Raw genomic sequence first — 19279 nt, forward strand, 5'->3', positions numbered from 1 at the left:
AGCCAAGAGATGGATGAGACCCAAATGTCCACAGATGGATGAATGGATAAACAAAATGTGGTGTGTATATATACACAATGGAATATTATTCTGCCCTTAAAAAAAGAAATTGTCACATGTTACAACATAGATAAACCTTGAGGACATTATCCTAACTAAAAGAAACTAGTTGCAAAAAAGACAAACACTGCATGATTTCACATATATGTGGTATCTGAAGTCATCAAACACATAGAAAGAATCAGGGGCTGTGGGGAATGGAGACTTGCTGTTCAATGAATACGTTTCAATTTTGCAAGATGAAAAGGTTCTAGAACTCTGTTATACAACAATGTGCATTTAGTTAACAATCTGTACTATACATTGAAAAATAGTTAAGATTGTAAATTTTAGGTTGTGTTTTTTTACCACAATTTTAAAAATATGATGTAGAGAGGATATAATAAAATGCAACAAACTTTTAAACCAGAAGAAGAAAAGGTTAAGGGCTGTGTTAGTTTAAAACAAACAGAAGTTTCAATTAATACTCACATAAATATAGATACATAAAATATACAATTGTTAAACCGAAGTGAGATCATACTATCTGTCTTGTTGTGCAACTTGCTTTTCTCACTTGACAACATGATGGAGATATCTTTCCATGGCAGTTAAGCAGATAGAGCCCAGCTTCAGTGTTTCAAAAGGCAGTGAAATCCCACTGAATAAAACCACAGCTTTTGTGACCCATGTTTTATCAGTGGATATTTATGTTTCCATGATTTTGCTATTATAAATAATGCTACTTGCTATTAATTGCCTTCCTCTACCAAGTAGTTTTTAAGTACTGGGTCTTTATCGCTTGATTCACACCTAAGGCTTTGCTTTGCCTCAAATGTGTCCTACCGAATTCTAGTCCCTTGCTTCACTTACCTGCAAAAATGGTGGTATGACATTCCAGCTCTGTTTCTCTAATCAGAGCGCTTGGCATCCATGTTCCCTCTGGCAAAGGTGTTCTCTGCAGGCTGCGATTTCAGGCAGATTTTAAAACCTGAATAAGAGCTACTTTTAGGGAGATAAGAACCCTTTATTGTATAGCACCTGGACTCTTCCTTTGTCATACCATTAGCCATCAGTGAGAAGTGGCACAAAGGATTACTGTCTAATAAATTTGTGACCTATGTTGTGAAGATTACAATTGCATAATTAGAACTATGCTTTTGAGAGCTTCCGAATTCTCATGAGCCATATTCCCTTTCAGAAGCCTAGGCCTCGGAATCTGTAAATATGTTTTTTCCTCACACTTGCAGCCCCCCTTGCTAAAATCAGCATCAATATCTGACTACCCCAAACGTATTCCTCATTACCTAGCATACTGTGTAGTGACATTTGAAAGTAATTTGAATACATTTTTTAAATAGTAACTAGAAATATAGAATATGAAATACTTATCCTTAATTAATATTTATAGTTGCTTGTATCTATCCACTATCTTTACTTAAGTAAATTTACTAGAACAGTTTCCGTGTTAGATCATGACCCACATAAGGGCAGGGATGCACCTTGTCCTCTGTGGCCTGGTTCACGGTTCTAGTGCCAGCAGTTGGCAGGGTTCCAGTCATGGGTAGATGGGTATTAAATAGCTGTTGAAGGAATTAATGTTTGCTGATAATAGGGACGATGATGACATGGTTAGTGTGGATGTGAGAAGTATATGCATATGCAATCATACAATACATGCAAACGCACATTTACAGCATGTTTTATAATTAATAATATGGAGGAATGATTTCAAAGGCAGCAAAAAGGCATCTCCCTCTTGGCCTGCTGAAGGCTCAAAGACCTAGTCGTTTGGCGTAAGATCTTCTCAGCCTGGTGATCTGTCAAGATTCTAAAGAGTGACAGCACTTGAAACTGGATCTGTTTTGCATGCCTCTGTGTGAAAGGGTAGATTGTTCCTGCTATCAAGATTAGGTAATGTCAAGATGCATACAGGAGAAGGAGAGCGGGCACCCATTAGACAGGGTTCCAGGGACTTCTTGAGAAAAGAAAGAGTACTTAAGGAACCTATGAAAATATTTTCCTAATTCAGCCTTTTGTACTGGGCTGGCTTTTTGAGAATTTATATGTGGATATGTCCCAAGACAGTGGCAACCGTGTCAATAAGAACGGAAAGAATTTAGGAAGTTGATTACTTTTGCAGACTTACACATAATACCATGGAGACAATAGAACATTATTGAAAGAAGATTTAGTTCAGTTTTTTTTTTAAGATTTTATCTGTCTATTTATTTAAGAGACAATGAGAGAGAGCAAGTGCAGGGGGAGGGGTAGAGAGAGAGGGAGAGTCTCAAACAGACTCTGCACTGAACATGGAGCTGGACACGGGACTTGATATCATGACCCTGAGATCACGACCTGAGCCGAAACCACGAGTCGGACAGTCAACCAACTTAGTCCCCTAGGCACCCCCATTTAGTTCAGTTTTTAAGCATATATATGATTTCAGAAATGTGTGGTAGAGAAATAATTAACTATAGGACTTTTATACATATTCTGTATATGTCATCCTTCACATTAAGAAATGATAAGAAAGAAATAGGCTTTTCTAGTCTCTATACATGAAGGCGTGTGAGTAAATACTAAGTGATTCCCCATACAAAGAAGGAAGTATTTGATTTCCTACCACCACTGATGGTAAGAGTAGTAGGAATAGCTCCAGCTTAGAACTGTGTACCAGGCACTTTAATCCTCACAACGAGCCACGAAATGGCAATTGCTATTCTAACATTCGGCTGTGGAAACTCAGATTTGTAGTATTAATTGCTCAAGACAACTTGTTAAGTAGGAATGTAATACAAAGCAAGGTGTGAATGACACAAAAAATTCATGATTTTATTCACTGTACTCTCCCGCCTCTACATTTTGTAGAAAAGCTCATAATTCAGGATTCCATCTAGCCACATGAAAAAAAAATTTTAGATGCTTTGACTCGTTTGATGCATCATTTGCAGTGACAATATTCAAAATTCTTAAGATCTCTGTTCCGATTTTTCTCTGGTTTTGAAGAAATAACTATTTTTCCAACTTTTTATTTTGAACTAACTTTATTTTTAACCAGCCAAAATGCAATTCTATTTTCTTTCCTGGAATTGCTCAGTTATTTTAATAGGAGAAATGGATTATAGAATTCAGTGAATCACTTAGGAAAAGTGCTTGACAGTTTTGAGCAAACCTTGTGTAACTTTTATGAAACACCTCCAATCAGTTTGTCAGGTAGAATTTCCCAAGCACAATCTTTTTTAGATTCCGTTGATTCCATTTTTAGGAGAGCATAACAGTAATAAGGCATTATTCCACAATGTGAAAGCTGTTCTCTCTTTTCCTTTTTAATTGAAGGATCAAGTATTCACACAGGGATATATCTGCCACATTCAATCATCATCTGGACCTTGGGGGAAAACCCACAGTTGATATTCATATTGCCATGCTCTTCTAGGAGAAAAAAAAAAACAAATATGTTTGGAGTATCTATATTCACTATACATGTTATTTTTATGACACACTAAAGCATTGTTGTTTAATTCTTACAGTAAACAGAATTTTTCAGTGTAAATAGAGATACCTCGTATTAAATTTACACCGTATTGTACTTGTGTTGAATTTCCTTGGTTATAGATGACAACCTATTGAGCACCTTAGGAAACACAATTTGACAGAACATGATGAAGAGGCACAAAGATATATATCCCAGTGGATGTGCTTTATGGACAATTATGATTCAGCTTCCCTGTGAAAATTAAACACCTTAAAGATTCTACCATTATAGAAAGAGAAAGGTGATAATCTTGAAACTGCTTACCTTGGAGAGCCAATGGGAATTAAATATCCATTTTGTGGATTATCCACTGCAGAACTGAATTTGTAGAACTGGATTAGATAACCTGATTCCCCTTACCACACAGCATTATATTGTTTCATTTTGTTATAGCTAGCTTACCGATTATTAGCACAAGAGAATAAGCAAGAGAAAAGCACAGAAAATACAAAATGGTGTAACATAATGCATTACCGTAATTTTTTAATGTTAGATGTATATATTTTTTGGCCTCTCTGGATCCACTCTTTGTTCTTCCCTTCAGCCCTGAATCCTACAAGGTTGACCTTTACTCACAGTGTCAATGAGCTGGCTCTCTCTCTCTGGCTTCCTTTTGGTGTGTCCATGGGCGGTGGCGGCAGCAGCAAGAGATGAGAGGGTGGGAGGAGAACGAAGTCTCAGAATTTAAAGGCTTTGTTCCCATTCTCCCGGACTCTAGGCTCCAGGGCAGTATTCCTCCACCAAAAGCTATAGCTCCTACCCAACGGCCCTTCCCTGTAACTCCAGCTCTTTGTCCAGGTTCCCCAATCTGTTCTCATCCTTTCCCTTGCAAATTTGAGGGTGTTTATGGGCTCCTACTTAACTAGTTAGCATGGTCTCCTAGGAGTCCTAACTATAACTAGCTGGGGATGCATTATTACCACTGGGTGCTTTCCCTTATCTCTGCCCATAGCTTCGTAAATGAGGTTGAGTTGCCATCAAGTTTCTGCTGAGTCCTTACCTGATTTTTAAATCTCGTATAACCCATACTTAACACACAGAATTTGGGGGCTGGATGTAGAGATAAATGTAAAATGCATTCTGGGAATAGCAAAAGTAAATAAGTAAACAAAAATTCCATTCCGTTAAACTTTGTTTTGGCACTCCAGACATTTTAAAAGCAAATAAGGAGGATGATGTTCAAGAGTTGTAGATAGATTGTTTATCTAATATGTCTGTGATATTTACTTTTTTAAATAGTAATCAACTCATTGATATCTCATTGAAAGCTTTCTATTAATTATTGTGAAATATTTATTTGTTATAATTAATCAGATAATGATTTGTGACAGTTTTCCTCTTGATGAAGTAGGTCCAAGGGCCAAAGTCATCCTAAACATGAGTTTCGCAGATAAATTTAATTTCCTAATCCACCGAGATTAGGTTAGCATCTGCCTCCCCCGCCACTCCCATTTTTGATTCTTTTCCATCTGTTCTCCTTTAATAATCTTTACACACACATAATCCACTTGGTCTGTCTTCTCACATAGATTGAAAGTTTTGTGAATGCAGGAACCAGGACTGTTCTGGGTATTCTCAGCTTAGAACACAATGGCTGGCACATAGTAGGTACTCCATGAATATTTACTGAGGCGTCAGATAACTACTAAAAACCAAATCCACTAAATCCAGCAGATGTTTTTTCAAAAAGTATTTTACAGCACTTGGTAAGGACTTGTTTGTTTGTTTGTTTGTTTGTTTTTTCACACTGTGCTTTCTGGACTTGATTGGGGTAGGGAGGAATCTTAAATAGCACACACATAAGAAACTGCTAGGTGATGACAGACAGCATACCAGTAGAGAATACAGACCTGTCTAAAATGTGCCTCTGAGAGATGGGTAGGTTATTTTTTTTTTAAAGATTTTATTTTTATTTATTTGACAGAGATAGAGACAGCCAGTGAGAGAGGGAACACAAGCAGGGGGAGTGGGAGAGGAAGAAGCAGGCTCATAGTAGAGGAGCCTGACGTGGGGCTCGATCCCATAACGCCGGGATCACGCCCTGAGCCGAAGGCAGACGCTTAACCGCTGTGCCACCCAGGCGCCCCAAGGGTAGTTATTTTTTACAAGAGATGTGGAGTACATGACATAGATCAGCGTAGGAAGAGATAGTCTAAGGCAAGATTCCCACAGCAAATAAGGCTTTAATTTAGACTTGAAGGAAGAGACAACTCTAAGTTCATCCCTCTTATATGCATCACACTTAGTTCCTAAGGTACTTGCATATATGTTCACTGATTTGGTTTTCACATTAACTCTGTCAGGCCACCAGGGCAAAGAATATGACCCCCATTTTATTGATAAAGAAACAAAAGCTTTGAAAACGTGAGCTTCCTGACCAGGTTTTAAAGGCGTGTGGTCATGAGAGAAAGGCCGTGTGCTCACCCTCCTTTTTTCTAAAAGCTTAATCGAATATCATTGGATGAAATCGCAGCTCTTACGCCGCCACAAGGCTACCAGATACCTGACTCGTGTGCATTCTTTGGCGTAGCTCTCATCAATACCAGCTAACCATTTACTTATAAACAATGTCAGCCGTGATGTCAGGTGTTTGGTCCAGTATACAGTCCTCAGATGGATTCTCATTTATCTTGAGTTAGTGTTGCTAGGAGGATACAGCCAACACTTAGATCCTCAGGAGTCCTAAAGGCTGACGGAAAGACCCCTGAACTAGCTGTCAACCCCTTTCTTCTCAAACAAAAGCAAACCAAAAGGCTGAAAGGAAAGGGTAAAAAGAAGAAAAGAAAGTTGGTGTAGTTATTTTCATATCCGACAAAAGAGACTTTTGGGCAAATAGGATTATTAGAGATAGTTAGGTAAATTCAAAATGATAAAAGGGTGACTAAAATTAAGAACCCTTCTTTCATCAAAATGTGCTATAAATGAAGTGCCTGAAGAGATAAGTAATAGAGTGGGATATAATATTTTAACACACGTAACCGTCAGAAGACTAGTATTTGGAATATATAAATCTTAGGAATCAATAATAAACTGGGGAGGGAATGTAGCCAATAATAATTGTAATAGCATTGTATAGTGACCGATGGCAGCTACGCTTATCATGGTGATCACTGGGTAATCCACGGATTTGTTGTATCACCACATTGTATACTTTAATACAACATTGTCTATCAACCATATTTCAATAACATTTTTAAAATATATAAACTTAAGCTTAGAAGAAATGAACCCCAAATTCTGTACTTCATTCATTATTTTCTTACACACTTTGTCAATGATAATATATTCAGAGATATTGTTACAATAATAATAATGAACTGGGGAAAGATCTGAAAAAGCATTTCACAAAAGAACAAAAAGTAAATGGCTGGTGAACATAAGGACATGTGCTCAACCTGTTTAATAAGCTGGAAATAAAAAATAATACCACAACAGGATGCCATTTTACCACATATAATACTGGCATAGTTCAAAACTATGACCATGCAAGGATATGGAACAATAAGAACTCCCATGTACTATGGGTCATAATGAGAACTGATGCACTTTGAAAAATAGTTGGGTGTTGTCTAGCAAAATTGAAAATATCCCAACAATTCCACTCCAGGATCTGTGTTAGGGAGCTTCACGTCTGCCTCAGAACACATGTGCAAAAATGATAACAGATGCAGTGATGTAAGAGACAGAATGTGGAAACAATCCAAATATCAACAATAGAATAAATGAATGAATTGTACTGTGCAGGAATATAATGCAGCAATGGAAATGAGTGAAGTGTGACTACCCTTAACAAGACAGATAGGACTCATGCTTATTATGGTGAATAGGAAAAGATCCCAAAATACATATTTATCTTTTCTTAAGCAGGCTCCACACCCAGTGTGGAGCCCAATGCCGGGACTAAACCCATGACTGTGAGATCAAGACCCCAGCTGAGATCAAGAGTCAGATGCCCAACTGACTAAGCCACCCTGGTGCCCCCCCAACTCTATATTATATGATTCTATTAATACAAAATTTAAAAATATACCAAACTTAATTACATTTTTATGGATGCATTCTTAAGTAGAAAAGCAAGGAAATCATATTTTAAAAATCAACACAGTTATCTGTGAGGAAGAGAAAGAGTTGGAATGAGGGAGGACACATAGAAGATTCATGGCGTGTTGGAGATTTGTGGGGTGCTGGTAATATTTTATTTTTTAATCTTGGTGATGGTTATATAGCTTTTCACTTTTAGTTCATCTTTAAGATATAACATATTTTATGTACTTTTCTATGTTATGTTTTAAAATAATTTTAAAAATATAGAGAAAAATAGGTGCACAGAAGTTGGAGAGTGTAATATTCTGTGTACTGTTCAATCCGAATGTTTCTGCATGTCACACCAACCCATAGCTCTGACTCTTTCTAGCTATCTGGCATTGGCTATGTTATTTGGTCTTTCTCACACTTGTTTTTCTCATCTCTAAAGGGAAACTGAAACTTTTTTTTTTGCCTTCAAGGGTTTTTCCTGAGGATTGAATGGTACCTGATATAAAACACAAATACTGTTGTTAATTTTTCAGCATAAATGTCCTCTGACTTTCAAGCATTTGCCTATTCTTACCTTGCATGCTTTCCTACAGAACAGTATTTGTTTTGCATTTTAATGAAACGTTACCCGTTGAGATAGTTACAAATTCACATTCAGTCATAAGAAATTATGCAGAGAGATCTCATTGACCCTTTGCCCAGCTGCTCCAGGGTACTTTCAAAACTATAGTACACGATCACAACTATGATTTTGACACTGATACAGTCAAGATGCCAAACAGGGCTGTGACTTTGTTTTTAATCCCCCAATTGAAAAACAGTCCCCTTTGAAACCAGTAGTAGAGAGGTAAGTTAGTTCTTTGGTAGCAGGCTTTTGGGAGTCTTTCACGGCTACCCTCACAGACCCTCTCTGACTAAGGCGGATAGACCCTTCTCTTTCCTGACTAGTGACCCATGATGCCATACTGAGCTCTAATGCACCTCAGCCCTAAGCATCTCAAATTTGTTTTACTAAAGAAGAGAAAGTATATAAAACTGTAAAGGTATTTGTCTCTTAGAGTTCCACACTACTGCTACAATTCCCACAACCCTCCCTTAGTCACAACTCATTACTATATATTCAGGAAAAGGTGGCTTTAAAAATTATTTTTTTCCTTTTGATATTTTCAGCTGCCCTTCTCCTTACCTCCATGGTTTTCCCTACTCCAGTCTATTGCATGTGTGACTCTAAATTAATCCGTCTAAGTATGACGTTTATTTTGCCCCTGGTCAATACACAAAAATGCCCATGGTTCTCCTGCGCATCATAAAATCCCCAACCCTTGGAGTGGCATTCAAGGTCTGCACGTCCTTTTGAAGGCCTATTTTCTATTAGGCTTTCACCAGTTACAACAGTAGCAACAGAATACGGATCTATTCTGGATGTCTTTACTATACCTTGCATTTTCTTGTTTCCAGGCATTGGTAAATGTCTTTTCCCCACCAGGAACATCTTTCTGAGACATGGCCTTTTCACATTTTGCCTTTTATGGAAGACCCAGCTGCTTTGCACAGAAGCCCCGGCCGCTCTAAAAAGCTTTTAGGACTCACTTTAGCCAGAGTGATTGTCCCCTGCTAGAAGCTCCTGTATGTCTATGCCATTTGTTGGGCATAAAGTTTTTGTGGTGCTTATCACTTTTATTTAACTCTTGAATTGTTTAATTAGACCTGTGTTTAACCCTTTTCTTACTTCCATAAAGGCAGATATTATTTCTTATTCTTTCTATCCCCCAAAGTACCAAGCATAGTACCTTTTAGGAATTGACTTCCAGTGAATATATATTAAGCTTTTCATTACGTGCAACTTAATTGCTTGTAGGGCCAGAATGTGTTCATCCAGTTCTTAATTTGAGTGGATTCCTAAGTATTTTAGCAGAGAGAGTTAAGTTGGAAATGAATAAGAGGAGCAGTGGTAGTAGGGGGATGAGATTGCCAGGTTCCAAGCCTGAGTTGATATTTATTTGTATGACCTTGGAAAATAGCTTAACCTTTCTAAGAGTCCCTTCCCCTAACTCTGTAACAAGGCAAATAACACTTATTTCTTGATGTTGTTAAAGTTAATGGAAATAATTCATATCAAGCATATTGCCTATTATTTGACTCAATATGAGTGTTCAATACATTTTTAAATAATTAAGTGTTTTATAATTTCAAAAATACTTACACGGCATCCTAAGAACTTTTTGTTTTACTTTTTTTCAAACCTATTCATACATGTCCTGTACTCTACTCAAAGAAGGAAAGTGCCTCCTCAGGCTTCACTGAAAATGTTTCCATACAATTCATTTATTAGTTTTTGTTACATTCGTTTTTGTTACACACTTTGAGAATCTGAGGTCAATAAAAATTGTTGTCTTAATACATATTTTAGACTTATTACTTACTAAACGTATGTTTCTGGAACTGAATTATACAATAGTTCATATAATACTAATTTTATTTACTCTAAAAAGTCTGTTAATGAAAAGTTATGGCATCTGCCTGCATATCTTGGTAAGAAATGGGTTGTTATTTTCAAATGGTATCTCTTATTGTCCACCAATTTACCAGGAAGTTTGACTGGATGTCCTTAACTTGGATTATATAGCTAACGGCCTTGCCCTAAACCAGATTAAAGGAAATACCTGCGCTTGTCTCAGATACCTTTTTGTGACAAATGTAGGCTCCAGCTCTAAACCATGGTGGTATCCCACTTTGGTCTGACCCTGAGATCTGGTGATTAGCTGGTAAGAGGTGGACCTAAGGGTAGAAAACCCAGAGAGCTCAACATCACAAGTCTGTTCCATCCTCACAACGTGCTCACATTGACCCCAGCTTCCCGATCCTGGGATGGGGAACTCTCATCTTGCTAGTACTCAGCACAGGTCTGATTGATCACTGATTGCATGTGGCATGTTCAGATATGTGTTTTGAAAAATGGCCCTCTGTCTGCAGTGTGAAGAATGAATTGTATGGAAACATGAATAATGCATCAAAACATGTAGGTGGCTATTATTCTCAGATATGAGATGATGGCAGAATGGACTAGGTGGCCATGAGTATGGTGATGGGTAAAGATCAATTGGGAATGTACAGTCTACATGACTCAGTGATGGAGTTGGTATGGTGGGGGAGGGAGAGGAGAGTGTCCAATATGATTTAAAGGTTAGATAACACTTACCCGGTGTACACTTGGATTCTACAATTTAGATCTATAATTGATCTTAGATCTTCCTACAAGTGCTGTCAAATAGTGGTTACCTACAGAATGCTGGGTTACTCTGTATGTACGTGTGCATGCGTGCATGCGTGCGATCTCACCTGCATGAAACCTGGACTTCAATCTCACCCACCTTTCCATTCAGATGCATCCTAGATACTAAAAAGTTTCTGAGCAGTTGAATTAACTGTCACAAATCTCACTTAATTTTATCCTCAGCTCATTTGCCATGTACTCATCTTACTCTAAGCTCTTTTCTTAGTAACTGTCTATTATTTCTTTATTCATAGTTGCAGATGTCATGGTTATCTAGTTTCTTAGCATTGCTTGCTAGGGGTTGACTTGCTTAAGTCAGGTAGACAAAGCAAAGAAGAAACTTTTGAGAGACTGTCACTGAGGGAGGAAGGAAGAGAACTCAAAAGGCAGACATAAGAATGGATTAAGGATAGCCACTGAATGATGTGAAGGGTAAAAGCTGGGTAAGTATCCTAGATCTCATCGGTCCCTGAGGGTATTACTCGATTAGAGAATATAGTCTTTTTAATTCATGGTTTGAGTCATCACAAGATGATTCAATTATATTCATTATAGTCTGTGTGGGAAGACAGGTAAGTACTACGGAGTCCTTGCTAGAAAGATTTCCTTTAAAAATGGTTAAGATTCTTAAAGTTTGTACTTAAGGAATGAGATTTAGTTACAACAAAAATTAACTTCTATGAAATACGCCATTTCCCAATATGTCAGATAAATGAGATACTATGCATGTAATCCTAGCATAAAAGAAATTCTCTGTTCCCCAATTATGTAAGAAAACGGAAATTTTGATTTGGGTACTTTCTATGTCATTGTTGAAATGCAGGTCAAGTAGATAGCATTTTGAGGGTCTTACAATTTCTTTAAGAGCTTCTCCAACACATTATTTGCACATAAGATTTTTTTTTTTTTTTTAGCGAGGATTAAATGATTGCTTAGCAGAGTGCCTGGCATATCATAATTTCTTATCACCATTATTACTGTGATTTTATCCATTTTTCTTCTCTTAAATTTCCTGTGACTATTTAGTTTTATATTGTATATCTTTCATTTCTTAGTTTTAATTCATCTGTGCTTTTGTGTGTCGAATATTAAATGGATTTAAACCGAATACTTTCTATGAGTATTCTCGGAGTTACCAGAGATGGTCATACTAGAATAAAGGAGAAAGTTGGCAGCTGTACTTTTTTGTGTGTAACCAAAAGGCTACATGACAGTAAAATACTCTTACCCCAAAATTTGGAAATGAGAGAAACAGACCTGCTCTTAAAAGATAAGCTATACAAAGTTATCCTCATCAAAGAAAATGAGTCAGAGCAGTAGCTTTATTTAAAAAGTAGTAGCTCAAAAAAATTAATAAATAAAAAGTATCCACTTGTTCAAATACAAACAGCTTTAATCTTAAAGGAGGTACTGACCAGGATCTAACCAGTGAAACAGAAAATGTGCTAGGACTAGAAGACAGACTATATTTAATATAAGGAGTTGGTTACGAATGTGATGGAATAGCTGCAGAAACAAAAAAAGGTGATTGTCAGAGAGCTGCTGACTTCCCTGGTCTTCGGCTTCCGAGTCGGCCTCAGCGGCCACCAGCTGCCAGATTTGCTGATGTAATGCTTCAACCATCAAGAGGCGCTGCTGCAGCCCAAGCTAAAGGCCAGCCAGAGTCCACTACTGAAAGAGCCGGGGAATACAGAAGAGGCATTTCTGCTGCCGGGACTGCTGGAGGCCACAGCTGCTTTGTCCCTCTGCTGACCTCTCAACAGTCGGCAAAAGTCTCAGCTCTTGGAGCTACAAGGTGGACATTTTCTGTCTTCCTGTTTCTGCCTTCCTTGCAGTGCCTCCTATTGGCAAAATCCAAGAGGAAGCCATCAAGCCAGAGGGCTGCAAATACAGAGGATGGACTTTTAAGCCCAGCATACAGAGCTGACCAAAGACGTGTGGATGTAGGGTTGTTGGTAGATGAATTGGATGAATAACCAGATTATTCAGCACCCATGCACACTCTTCTTCCTTCCAGTACTTTCCATGACCAGCAAGAATCACTGCATGCTTCCGCCTAACATCCTACTGTGCTTTGTACAACGCACAGTACATTGTCTCACCCTCATCATTGTATTCACATCTGGGTTCATTCTCCCTCGAGTTTAGACACGACCTACCTAGATACTCTGCAACTTAAAAACTAAGATAAAATTAATACCCATTAACTTTTTAAATATAAATCAGTAGGGAAAAGGAGAGAAAATTAATTATTATATACAAATCCTGTAATATGAAAGAAATAAAGCATGAAATAACACTACAATTCTCATTTCCAAAACCAGTTTAAGGCCGCAGTTGGTATTTATAGCCTCTTCCCTTTGCTCTCAGCCCGTAGCTCATCTGTTTCAGATTCTTGACCTAGTAAGGTAACCCAAAACTTCATTACTGAAGGGTGCATGTGCTTAGCGTCAGCGTGCAGCAGGATGCCAATTTCTCCTTTCACAAAGTAACTTTTTTCTTGCCTGTCGATTTAGTTGCATGAGGATCCTAAATTACCAGGTAATATTCTGTTTCTAATTTAGTGGTAACTTGCTTGCAGCCCACAACATAAGTATTCCTCTTTGGGGCTGGAGAAAGCAAAAATATTTTATGTAGGTTATTAAGTGTAATAGTAAGAGGAAACACTCTGACTACCTTCTCTTGATTCCCATTTCCACATTTCTCACTATAGAAAAGCCGGCATCAAATAATGACCCCTAGCTCAAATCAGGTGCAGCATCCTGTAGGAAGCCCCAAATCCACAGGTGTTATCACCCAGCCTGGGCCGCAATGTGGGCTTCAGGAGGCTGTTCCAGCAGTCTTTTAGGCTGTGAGTTGATGAAGTATATTACAAAAGTAGTAACTTTTATGGCGGTAACTCACACCCTCCTTGTTCTGCTATAAACTGATTTTTAAATCCAAAGCGGTATTGGAAAGGATAGCCTGCCAATGAGTGCAGCATTCTATAAATTTGCAGATGATGGTGCTGCCAAACATCGTGAGCAAGATCTGGAAGTGAGCAATTTCCTCCCAGGAGGAAGGGTCACTCGGGAAAAAGCTCTTGATGTCATGGTCCCACCAGGAATGCTATCCCTAATGCAATGACGGGTGAAGGTTTGACCTTCCTTCAGGACATTAATGAGACCAAATCTGGAGTTCCTAGGCTAAAAGTCAGGCCTCTTGGAAGCCAGCCAAATTCCTTGACAACCTCGACTTTGCTAGAGTCTGTTTCAAAACTCATTCCTTCTCCAAATCTATCTCTGAGCTATTCTTTAATATCATCTTTTTACCAAGCCTCTCTTCATATTTCAGGTAGCCTTACATTTTCCCTCTAGATTGGATGCTGATATTTTTACTTGGCTTGTGTTCATTAATTTACTAATTCAATCAATATATATTAAGTACCTACTATGTTTTAGGCATGGTGCTAAGCTCTAGAAATACACAGGTGAGGAAGAGTCAAGATTGCCTTGGGGATCCTACAGAGAGGCAATTAAACAGCCACTGTGAAATTAATTTTATAAGAAGTTCTAATTTAGCATGTAAGCAGTTTTATTTCTCAGTGCTTGATCAGTTTGGGGATTCTGTAATTCCAGGGAACATAGACCCCTAACTTCCTTTTAATGAAAATATTTTGATTGCATAATTCAAATGATCATATTCAGCAACTATTTAATTATCATATTTCTACTAGTTGACTTCATGAAAAGACACATAACCTTCCTTCTGAAATAAATTTTAGTTGATCATTAAAACCAGTAAATCATAGTTTCTCTAACCCATTCATGAGTGTCTCATGAATGTACTTTGTGTAATCTGTGCAAGGTGTTTATGGTTAGGTTATGTAATATTGTAGCTGAGAACGTGGGTTCTGGAGCCAGACCTCCCAGGTTCAAATCCCGACTCCAGCACTGGCCAGCTCTGTGATTTTGAGCAAGTTACCTAATCTGTCTTGCCTGAATTTCCTCGTCTATAAAATAATGATAACAATACTGCCTCTATTCTGGTGGTGATGCTAGGAGAGGGTTAAAAAGGAGTTCGCACACAACAGGTGCTTAGAACTGTGCCTGACACATCCGAGTAAGGTATGATGCACTAACAAATAAGGTCATTTGACTTCTAGAGCACATCTATTAAGCATATAATTTTAGAATGCAATACATATTATAAATGTACTTAATTTATTCATGTTTGATCTGGAAAACAAATGATAGCAGTTAACATGATGTAATAGGAACAGTCCCATACTGGGACTCTTGGGTTCTATTTCTGTTTCTATTTCTATTAATAGTTTGATATTTAACGGTTTAATGTCTGTTTTATCCTTTGGAAAGAGACGGGGTTTAGACTGGAGAAAATACCATGTGATTCAGTAATTCCATGAAATTAGAAATCACATCAAGGAGTGCTTGATTTCTTAAGACATTCTTTGCTGTTATCTGGTAGTCATGCTAAAAGTCCATTATTATCTTCCTAGGTGTTATCACAAGCTATGGACTATATCTAGATGGTATATTAATTCACAATTCCTCAGAACTCAGCTGTCATGCTTATGGATTTGCTCCTTGGAGCTTACATTCCTTCAGAGTCCAAGCATGCACGGCCAAAGGTTGTGCTCTGGGCCCGCTGGTGAGTATGTGCATTTACATTCTGGGAACGTATTCCATGTCAGATGACAGTGAATATCAAGGAAGAAGTAAGTGGTGGTGACTCACTCTCTGCACAGCTAGGCTTTCAAGCAGGATAGGAGATTTTCTTTTTATAAAATTTTATTTAAGACTTAGTAAGAGTTTATATTCAACATAAATTTCAAGACTGCGCATAGGTCTAGTGAAGGACAGAATCTGTATTTCACTGAAATTTTTCAAGGTAAGTTGGCTGGTTTAGCAGAAGTACATATTATTTGGTTTAGTTTAGTTACATATTTATTTAAAGTGGATGGTTTTCTTTCTAATAATGGGCTCAACAACTAAGTAAGTTTATGATTAAAAAGTAAAAACAATTTGAAGTCCATAATTGCCACAGTATGGCAACACAGCTGCCCAAAAAGTAAGTCAGTCAATTAGAAGGTTGAGCTTGCCTCATCTAATAGAATAAAATAGATTGATAGCATCAGTGTGATATAGTTTCATAAGAACAGTATTTAAAATTGCACGGATATTAGCTTTTGATATCTACATTTCAGAAATCTATGGTATATACCTATATTTTATTAGCAGTTAAAAGATTGACAAATCATGCTTTTTATTTTTTAATATAATTTTTAAAATTCAATAGTGCATAATTGTCGTAGACCAGCATGACATTCTTTAGTTTCAAAACATCAGATTTTATTTTTGTGCATTTTTCTTAATTAGATTTAGCTTCTTTTAGGGGAAATGCTCATTACTTTTAGATATTTTTTGGCAATGTTTGCTAATGCTCTATCATTTTAATGCACTCTGTCTTCATTGAAGAGTGTATTATATAAATATTACCTTGGAAAACAGCTCTACAGTTTCATTTTTGCTTCCTTATTTTTGATCACACCTTCCATTTCGTTTCAGAGGTTGGTTGCTTTCCAAGCTGCTAACATCATCTATCGGTGGAGCTGAGCTGTAAGTCTTTACTGCCATTAAGTATTTTATAGCTCAGATCCTCTGATGGTTACTTACTCTTAAAAGCAGGAATGGCAATAGGCCAGCTTTTCTTCTCCATTCAAAAGAAAAGAGAAAGAAACACGAGAACACTTCACATGGGCTTGAAACCTAGACTCTCAAAAATATAAACTGCACATTGTGGTTCTGGCTACTAAATTGGCTCCCACACTGTCCCTTGATGTTCTGGCAACTTTAAACAAGGGGGACACGGTTATTGATCTGCGCCCTGTGCAGATAAGATAGTAGGCGATGTTAACCTTAAGAAATCAAATGCCACAGTGCCCTGAAGGGAAGGGAGAAAGCAGAATTGGATTGTAAAACCCGCTCTGCCATGGCCTCGTACATTCTAGACTCGGTCCTGACGTAAAGCAGGGTTATTTTCTCCCCTTGGTACTTTTCTTTATCCTGTGCTCAGTATGCAAACGCTTTTCCCAAGTCAATGATCCATCTCTAATCACTGGGATTGAACAACAGTGTCTTTATTTAGAACAAGTCAACTATATGCTGCCAAGAAGTTAAAACCTACGGTCTTCAATTGATTTCTAAAATATTGTTGTACCGATTACAGTACATATTGTGCCCTTAAGAGATTACATATCTGGATATTCTAAATCGGCCCGGATATCTATCACAGTCACGAAGGATAGTGCAGATTCAGATACACACATCACTTAAGGGTATTCTTTATCTAAAGTCAATGTTACAACAAGCATTTCATTGAAACAAAAAACTCATGATTTCTGTTTTTAAATCTTTCGCTGGCAGAAATTGAAAAATAAATTTTTTTGAGTCAATTTTTTTTGTTCACCTAACAACATTTTTTAATGATAATTCTTGATTTTTGGAAAGAGAAGCCTGTTTATTTTACATCTCTTACATATTTTGTATCATTCTTTTTCATGCATGCAGGGAAATACTGTTCTGTATTTTTGTGACAAATATGGTCATTCCTGAATGTGGTATGGTTCACCCTCAAAACTGGCAAGCTCAAATAATACAGGGGATAAAACAGTAAGAACAAATTTGATAAAATAGAATATTTTAAAAATAAAAATGCATATATATATTCCATATTTTTACTATTTTAATGTAGTATTAGCTCAATATGTTTTGCTTTTAGCCTGACCAAGTTTATTACCTGTTATTTGTGACTCAGAAAGAATTACTCTGTACCCATCTGGAAAAAAAAAAAAGATTTTTTTGTGGTTTGTTCAGTTCTTATCCATTTACACAACATATTTGGCTTTTAAAGAAATTCCAATGTTAAAAACAATTTATACTGCCTTTGATCCTAATTCTAAGGTGCTAATATGCATTGTAAAATTTAATCCAGTAATTGAAGTTTTATAAATGTTTGAAATAATGAAAAATTAACAGGAAATGCAACAGAAAATAACTTTTTAAAAGCTATCCTTGCTTTCAATTATATTGTTGAATTATATTAGAGAGAAACCCTTCACATTTTGTGTTGCTGTAAGAAGATGCATTGAATTTGTCCATAGGAAAATCACTTTGCTTTCGTTTGTTTTTTCCACTTAGCCAATGTTAGATAACACTGGCAGAGTCTAAGATTGGGAATTTTATGACTGTGTCTGGCCTTGGAACATTCATTGGATTCAGTTCTCCAAGGACCCTCTTAAGGATGAAATGCGAAACTATAGGTCACTGTCGTGGGGTATGGTTAAAAAGCTGCTTTGGTTTCTTGGTGATGACATGTTTATACACATAAACACACCTAAACACACACATACACATACTCATCCTTTCACGTTTGTTTCTTACAAAGAAACAAATTTGTTATCCAAGACATCTAAATCTTCATGGCAATACGCAATTGTCAAGAAAATTCTAAATGGGAAATCCACCCTAAACCTGCTATTATTCTTCGTGCCTCATTGGCAAACATACTTATTCTACTAAGCCTCAGATTTTTCAACTCTTACAAAAGGCAAATAATGCCCACTTTAAACAGGATTGATGTAAAATTTTCAGTGAAATAGTTACTCAAGGATTTCTGGTACATGATAAGAGTTTTATTAAAGATGAAAATTTTATTAAAATGTTTATATGTTTTCATAGCACATTTATTCTAAAAAAAAAATTGTTTTCTGTGTCAGGGGAGATTTCCAGGTAAAAGCCAGCCTTCCAGAATGCCTTTTCCCTAACATTCTTTTTAAGGCAAGGTAGATAAAGAGGTGATTTTTTTTTAAAGACTAAGTCGAAACAAAATACTACAATTGCCAAATTTCACGTAGATTAAAAACTGAGGTATTTATCCAGATACTAAAGGAAATTTTAAAAATATATCACTTTGAATTAACCAGATATTTGAGGACATTAATATAATTATCTGGAATTGCCCTTAATTCTTCAACTTTTTGAATCTCATTTTATTTGGTGTGCTTTAAAATCACTTTCCATGCAATAATTTGAATTATATACATAGACATAATAAACCAATTGCATTGTTATGAAATATTAAAATGATGAATTGATATTTTTCCAGTCAAGTTTCTTTATCATTTTTTGGTACATAGTTACTAGACTAAAAAAAAATGAGTAGGAGTTACAGATCTAAAAAACCCCATAGCCTTTCTCAGATGAAAATAAAACATGTCATGACCTCATACTTATTAAAAATTAACACTCTGTCTTTTTCACATTTATTTTCATAATTGGGAAAGTGTATTCGCCCTAACGAATGAAGGTTTCATAATTGAGAATATTTGCCTG

The 19279-nt window shown here is 36.8% G+C and overlaps 1 protein-coding gene across 1 annotated transcript in view; it reads left to right on the top strand.

The window, feature by feature from the left end:
* The window catches only part of USH2A (usherin), a 676781-nt gene that overhangs the window by 356344 nt on the left and 301158 nt on the right, over positions 1-19279 (top strand). Inside the window, exon 35 of the mRNA XM_040636016.1 lies at positions 15385-15536. Coding sequence (XP_040491950.1) covers positions 15385-15536 — 152 coding nt within the window. The remainder of the gene's footprint in view (positions 1-15384; positions 15537-19279) is intronic.

This window comes from Ursus maritimus, unplaced genomic scaffold, assembly GCF_017311325.1.
Source record: "Ursus maritimus isolate PB19 unplaced genomic scaffold, ASM1731132v1 scaffold_2, whole genome shotgun sequence".
Taxonomy (NCBI): domain Eukaryota; kingdom Metazoa; phylum Chordata; class Mammalia; order Carnivora; family Ursidae; genus Ursus; species Ursus maritimus.